This window comes from Pteropus vampyrus, unplaced genomic scaffold (genome assembly GCF_000151845.1).
Source record: "Pteropus vampyrus isolate Shadow unplaced genomic scaffold, Pvam_2.0 Scaffold407, whole genome shotgun sequence".
NCBI classification, from domain to species: domain Eukaryota; kingdom Metazoa; phylum Chordata; class Mammalia; order Chiroptera; family Pteropodidae; genus Pteropus; species Pteropus vampyrus.
Window position 1 is genome coordinate 314,853 of NW_011889188.1, and position 7,486 is coordinate 322,338.

At 53.6% G+C, this 7,486-nt stretch overlaps 1 protein-coding gene across 1 annotated transcript in view; it reads left to right on the forward strand.

Annotated features, from left to right (window-relative positions):
* The first annotated feature begins 411 nt into the window (after positions 1-411).
* Positions 412-7,486, forward strand: part of LOC105305974 (matrix-remodeling-associated protein 5) — a 36,537-nt gene continuing 29,462 nt past the window's right edge. The window contains exons 1-3 of the mRNA XM_023523760.1: positions 412-607; positions 5,026-5,155; positions 5,402-5,792. Of these exons, the coding sequence (XP_023379528.1) occupies positions 420-607; positions 5,026-5,155; positions 5,402-5,792 (709 nt within the window). The 5' untranslated portion in view covers positions 412-419. The remainder of the gene's footprint in view (positions 608-5,025; positions 5,156-5,401; positions 5,793-7,486) is intronic.

The following is a 7,486-nucleotide window of genomic DNA, read 5'->3' on the forward strand; positions in this document are numbered from 1 at the left end:
GTCTGTCTCTCCGTGTCTCTGTCTCTCTGTCTTTGTCTGTCTCTGTCTCTGTCTCTGTCTCTGTCTCTCACTGTCTCTGTCTCTCTCTCCATCTCCTCCTCTCTCTCTGTCCACTCTTTCTCTCACTCACACATAGAGAGATTTCCAAATCGTACAACGACAGTCAGGAATCAAGGCTACGTCCTATAGTCATGATGAACGGGCGAAATATGACACATATAAGGTTCGTGTCTTTTTGACTTACAGTATTTCAAGCGTCGCTAACATCTATCTATCCGAAGTCCCTGGGACGCTTAAAGCCGCTTAGGCACAATTCGGATGAGAGTCGCCGCGCACGAGCAAGTGCTACGTGACAGTAAACGCGTCTCCTTTTGTGGTCCCGCCCACGCAGGTGTCCAGGGACCACGCAGCCCCGCAAGATGCCCGCGCGGGCGCCCTGCCGAGCCCTGTCCGTGGTGCTGATTCTGCTGTCGGCGCCTCCCCCGGCGGCGCGCGCCTGTCCCCACCCTTGCGCCTGCTACGTTCCCAGCGAGGTCCACTGCACGTTCCGCTCCCTGGCTTCCGTGCCAGCGGGGATTTCTAAACATGTGGAAAGAATCAATTTGGGGTTTGTACCACATTCTTCTTGGACGTTTTCGACTCCTTTGCCTGCGTGTTTATTTGGTTTCGCATGTACCCTCCTCGTGCATCCACGTAGCTGCCAATGTCGATTCCTTTATGTGTCGCTTTGTCCAGCATTGTGTGCTTCCTCGCGGGCAGAGTCGTCCCTTCGGGCGATTATCTGAGCGTGTCCATCAGCCGTAACCGCTGTCATAAAGTTGAATGACGAGGCGTCCTGACTACTTCCATGGTCGAGAAATGTCCTTCGATGATAATTCTCTAATACGTCATCGCTACAGATGCACGTGACGCACACGTAAATATATGACACCACATTATTTGCATAGACTTCAGAAACTGCTAAAGAATAATAAAATCAATAAATGGGGCACCTCAGACATTTTGTAAGTGATGTGGATGAAGCCACTGCGCCTTTGAGGAAATCCAAGAGTTCATAAAGATTTTGCCTCTTTAAGAATATCAACGTGTTTTAACAGATATTTTAGTGCAGTATTCCGGGCAGAGTTTTTAGATTCTAAAAATTCATTTTATACTCCTAAATAAATTTTTCATAGGCATAAATGTTAGTTGCTTCGAGTTACAGGCAATCGTGTACAATTTTAATCGTAAGAAATCATTTGGACTTCTTCAAAAAGTATATTAGCTATCTTCTACCACCTAGAAAAGAAGAAAAATAATTTAGGGTTTGATGAATATCCACTGTGGAGATTTAGTAGTAAAATAAAATGGCCAAACTCAACTCAGTGACCCAAGACTTTACACCTTAGAGTTTTAAAATATTCTTGCTGTTTTGACTATAAACTCCAGAAATAGAATAAGAGAATAGAAAGTTAAGACTATAAGACAGAAACTTTTCTAATCCAAAGCCTCAGACCGTTAAATCGTTTTCTCGGTAAAATCTTAGGGAACATTTATGATTCCACTGTCTGAAAATCTAGCCACAATGATGATAATTCCTTGGGGGGGGGGATACAGTTTGGGTTTGCCAGAGGGGAAAATTAACAGATAACCAGCTTCCTTTTTACAATCCGACAAAGCTTTGCCACTAGAACAAACAAAAGATATTGAAAACTTCCTTTTCCTGCCGATGCCGATAATATCTCGAAATGCTTTGGGTAATATTCAAGACAGAAATTTAAAAAATGACTAAGGAGTAGCTAGCTTCATGGCATATCGCCAGAACATATTGATTCCGTCTGGCTTAATTTGCAGCATGAATTAAAATGCCACATTTCTAAGTCACGCTTTTAATTATGTCACAGCCCCGTTTTCTGGAAACCCGTCTCAAGGCAGATAATGAGGCTGGGGAAGGAGAAGCAATGAGCGTGCCGTCCGATGTGGAGAGCACTCGCGGTCTCGTGTGTCCTCGAGCCGCCTGCGAAGGGTGGAAAGGCCTCGAGGAATGAGAGATTATTGGCAGGGCGCTCGTGCAGTACGTCATTCCTGCGCAGATGTGCTCAGGGTTCCCAGTCAGCAGCGAAAGCGAGATCTCCTGTTTCCTGTTGGGATGGCCCCAGAGCCTTTCCAAAACGTTCCTTCTCAAACCGTTTTTGAGCAACCAAAATAAAGCCATCCGCTTAGTGTCTGATTTCGAGACCTTTAACGAGTTTTCCCCTTTTCGAAAACACCGATTCTGAGGATATCTTTCTGGGATTTTCGAGATGCCCATACTGCTGTTACTCCTGTGTGTGCGTGCGTGCGTGCGTGCGTGTGTGTGTGAATTTTGCTTTGTGATGCTAACCGGTATTTTTGAAGCAGTCCCGCACACATTTCTGAGAGAAGAGAAAACATTTCCGTTAGCTGGTTAGGTAGTCGGTGATCGCCCCACCAGCAGGTGGGGCGGACGCTCTAGAGAGGCCGTCGTGGACCTAGGCTCACCCCAGCGGCGTTTCACCGTCCCCCCAGCTTCTGTCCTGTGAATGCCACGTTCACGTCCTCAGCTCTCTGCTGGTTTTTAGACGGACTCAAGGAGCATTCATCCACCCCCACTGGGTGACGTTCAGGCCACTCCATTGACTTTTGTCTGTCTGAGAAAATTCTCTGGCGCCAACAACGGCCACGTTTGGACGTCTCTGATGCCTCATAAAGCAACCACGGAGAACGTGACAGAGTGAGACAGGTCCCCAAGCTGATATGGCTCCCATCCTGGACTTCGGGGCGATGCATGCAGCTACGGATGGAGCTCAAATCTCCGTGTCCATTTGTACCCGAGCGTGTTCCTTTGTCTTGTGCCCTTCAGCCTCCACCGTTACCACTGGATGTGTCACCTCAGAAGTGAGAATGTTTCACGACCAGGGCAGGGAACACGGTCGAGCGCAGCACACGCTTGTACTAAAATGCGCCGAGGGACCTCGAAGTCTTTGTGACGTATTAGACTGAGCCTTTGACCGCTACCTGCTGCGTCTGAAGACCCGCCTGGCCCTCTGGCCTCTAGACTCTTCGCTGCCTCTGGGGTCTTGCCACGCGGTGCCCACACCCAGGGCCTTACTGCACGAGGCACGAGGGTGACGTCTCCTGACCACGCACGTGTCGAGGTCCGTCTCCATCCTCGGAGCCTCGCAGATGTGTTCCCCGTGACATGGCCAACACGACTTCGAACCACCCCCCGTCTCGTCCAGCGTGGCAAATGACGCAGTCCACCTGACACTCACGTCCAGCCGGAACCCTCTTCCTTCAAGTCTGTCATCACCTGTCATTGCAACGCTCCCCCGACCTCGGTGCTGGACCCTGCGATTCCCCTGGTCTGCCACTCACTTCCTCGTCCACCTCCGGCCCGTTCTCCACGCAGTGGCCGGACGTGCTGTCTTAACCTGTAGCTTCACCCGGGTCCCTCTCTGTCTTCGAACCCTCCAGTGGCTTCACGTTGAACCTGGCACAGACGAAACACACCCCCCCTCAGCTGCTACGCCACCTGACCCCCGCCCCCCGCAGCCGCCTCACCTGATCTCATGTTCCTCCTACTGTTTCCGGACCAACCTCGGGCTCTAAAAATGGGAAAGAGACGGTTATGTGTGTTTTTTTTTTAAACTTTCGCTTATTTATTTTATGATTTTCTTCCTTATTATTTCTTCATTCAGCAGTCTTTTCTGTTAGAGTCAGGTGTTCAGCGCAGTGGTCAGACACCTACGGAACTTATGAAATGAGCCCCGGTGAGTCCGGCCCCCGCTGGCATCACACGTGCTTATCAAACTTCGGGTTGCTCTCTGGACCGATGAGTCCTGTGCTCTTTGTGCTTGTTTACGTATTGTCGCTGTTTGGATTCCACACGTACGCGACACCGTGCGCTATTTGTCTTTCTCTGTCTGGCTTCTTTCACTTAGTGCGACACCCTCCACGTCATTGCGAAGGGTAAGATTTCACCTCTCTTCATGGCTGAGTAATATTCCACGTCTCTTCGATCCACTGGTCCACTGATGGATGCCCACGTTATGTCCATCTCGTTTGCTGTGGTCACCACCCCACAGAGATGTCACCGCAGGACCGTAAACGACACACAAAGGACGCGGTGCAGAGACCGTGGTGTCTCGTATGTCAACTGTCATTACAAAATAAAATTTTAAAAATCATCTAAAAAATTTTTTTGGAGCAAAAGAGTTTAGAGCTGCAAGGTGCTCCCAAAGGCTCTGAGAGGGAGCGAGTTAGCCAGGTTCTGACTTGGAAAGTGGGAGCTGGGTTTCGGCTCGGATGACTTCATGGGAGAAGCACCCCTGGCTGGCCGCTGCTGCATTAAGCTCCGAGGGCTTCTCCTTCATTCTGCGCACGTCTACGTCCCTTTACTCAGGTGATAAGGAGAAGCAGGTGACACTGTCAGGTCGGCAGAAGCCCAGACGCAAGGTAACCACCTCCCAATGCGGAGCACAGAGGGTTCTGCGTTCGTGATAGACTCGCATCTGTGGGGACGAACTTGGGGAGACTTTTTTGCACCAGGACAGTGTAGCAATGGGGACCTTCCAGTCCAGTCCAGGAAGCATCTGTACCCCCGTTCCTGCAAAATCGGACCCCCAGACACCCCAGAATGTTTACACATAGGGTGGATCACGCACCGGAAGTGGCGGCTTGTCCTTGTGAAATCGGGGCGTCCCTCCGTGGCTGTGGACTTTTTCACGTGGTCCTTCCGCTCACGGCCTTCTTCTCTCATGTCATATGCACGGCTACTTCCCACGTGGCCCATTTCTTTGCATCCTCGGGGGCCACGTGTCATTGATCACGATTCCTTCTTCTCCAATGAGGGCCCATGGCCGCCTGCTTCCTTGAGGAGTCTGGATGCTCCGGACTTTCTTAAAGAACCGGCGTTTTTGTCTTTCGTGTTTTGGGTTGTTTGTCGCTACGTTGCCTCTGGGCCGGAGGATCCTCACGGGCCCGGCTTCTCGTTCCCGTCGTTTATTATTTCCTCCGTTTTTCCAGGTTTAACAGCATACAGGCGTTGTCGGAGACGTCCTTCGCGGGGCTGAGCAAGCTAGAGCTGCTCATGCTTCACGGCAACAACATCCCCAGCGTGCCCGACGGGGCTCTGAGGGACCTCGGCTCTCTCCAGGTAAGGCCGGGCCGTCGGCAGCATCCTCCGCTGCGGCCTCAGCCCCGCCTGGCGATTCCGAAACGCTCTCCGATGCGGCGGGACGTGGCCGCGGGACTCGACACGCGAGAAGCCGGCTTCGTGCCTCTGCTTTCCCGCCGTGTGCTCTGCTCCCCCGCGCCGGGGGAGGGGGCGGCTCCGTAAGTTACACACGGGATTTCCCACAGCCCGCTCCACGCCCGCCCCCTCCCCACCCTGTCTCCGCAGGTTTTCAAGTTCAGCTACAATAAGCTGCGGGTCATCACCGCACAGACTCTGCAGGGGCTGCGGAGCTTACTGAGGCTGCACGTGGACCACAACGAGATCGAGTTCATCCACCCGCACGCGTTCCAAGGCCTCACGGCGCTGAGGCTGCTGCATCTGGAGGGGAACATGCTGCACCAGCTACACCCCGGGACCTTTTCCACCTTCTGCTTTCTGGACTACTTCCGGCTCTCCAACATCCGGCACCTGTACCTCGCCGACAACAGGCTGCGGAGCCTGCCCGCCGGCATGCTTCAAAACATGCCGTTGCTGGAGAACCTTTACTTGCATGGCAACCCCTGGTCCTGTGACTGTGACATGCGCTGGTTCCTCGAATGGCACGGGAAATCGAAAGGTAAGCAGGGAGGAGGGTCGCCGTGCGTCTCCGCCCCACACTCCTCCCCTGTCCACGCAGCTCACCTTCTCCGGCCTTCCGACGTGGCTCTGTCTTGCACAGGGGGATGCACGGTGCATCCCCAAGTCAGGAAAGGGGAGGACTCACTTGTCGACCGCCACAACTGAAGTGAGCACACGCGCCCGATCCGTAAGGCCAACGCAGCTGCGTCCTTCGGTGACCTGGAAAGCCTTCATTGAATCACTTGGATGCAGAGATGTTCGCTGTCGCAGAATGGGGATGTAGAGGGTGACATGCACCTTGGGCTATAGCTGGATGTGGGATTGTCTGTGCATCCGCGTCCCGTGACGAAGTAGACAAGGAAGCTGGGGAGAGAGAAGGTCGGGGGTGGCCGTGAGACCATTCTTCTGTGGGTAGGGGGAGAGAGATTTTTTGGATTGATCCAGGGAACAAAAATTTAAAAAAAAAAAAAAAACAAAAAAGAAGATCGATGTGTAGAAGTTTTAAGAAAGTAGATTGTGATTGAAAGTCAGGAAGGTTTTAAAATTCTTGTCTTTCTCTGCCTGCTTCTGCAAGGCAGCCCTGCAAACCCACGCTCGGATCGCACCGAGCTCCCATGTCCTGGGTGTCTTCATCCATGGGCGTCTCCGCAGGCTCCTCCTCCTCCGTCTGAGGGGACGCTGGAGCATCCTCCGCAGGTCTCTCTGCAGCCCTGGTCATCCGTGTTCCTTGGTCACCCCTTCCCTGCACCCTGCACCGAGCACTCGTCAGGGCAGATGTCCCGAGCGGGCGCCCGGCCATGCCCACGCCCGCACGCCGGCTCTCCAGCCCTTCCCCATCGGGTCGAGGAGAAACAGCTCAGTCCCACTCGTCGCTCCTGCTCCGAGCTGTAGCACCCAGGCTCCCCGCTCCCTCATTCCCCCAGCTCAATGGCTCCTTGCAAACTGAGTTCAAACTCGATGCCACTGGACTCGCTCCGCCTCCCGCCCGAAACCCCTTCCTGCCAGGTGGCTGCTTCCCGGCACCCACATCTTCGCTAAAAGGCCCCCTCCTCTCAGGGGTCTTGCCGCCCTCCATTTCTACAAGCCCCGCAGCCCGTGCTCACGAGGGACGCCCAGCGTGGCCACCTCACACCACCGTGTGAAGCGAGTGCTTTCGGGTGCCAGGCCGCTTCTTGCACAGATTGAGAGAGGGACGGAGGTGTCCTCATCTGTGTGTCCACCTTAAATCTGGCATCTGCTTGACGTCGCCAGGCAGTGGGAGGGGAAAGGCGGAGGTGTACCTGCTTCCTGCGAGTTTTAAGGACAAAAGACACATGTCACCTCGGTTCACACCTCGTGGACGGGAAGTAGCCCCCAAACGCAGGGTGCGGGCTGGGGGAGGTGGAAAGCTATTTAGTGACTGAATTCCCAGCAGCACAGAGCCATGTCGACCGCTCAGGACGTCGTGAGTGTGGGTGTGCGTGTGTCTGCGTGCACGTCCGTGTCCGTGTACATGTGTCTCCGTGGGCACACGAGTGTTGCCTTCCTCACGCGTGCACTTTCGAGGTGTCGGCTCTGATAGCCGCACCGTAAACTGTTCAGGGAGGCAAAGTAAAGAGGTTTGCAGTAGAGCAAGCCGCAGAGGACGGGGGTTTGAACGGTGCGTGCTCAGTGGGTCTGCGTGCACGTCCGTGTCCGTGTACATGTGTCTCC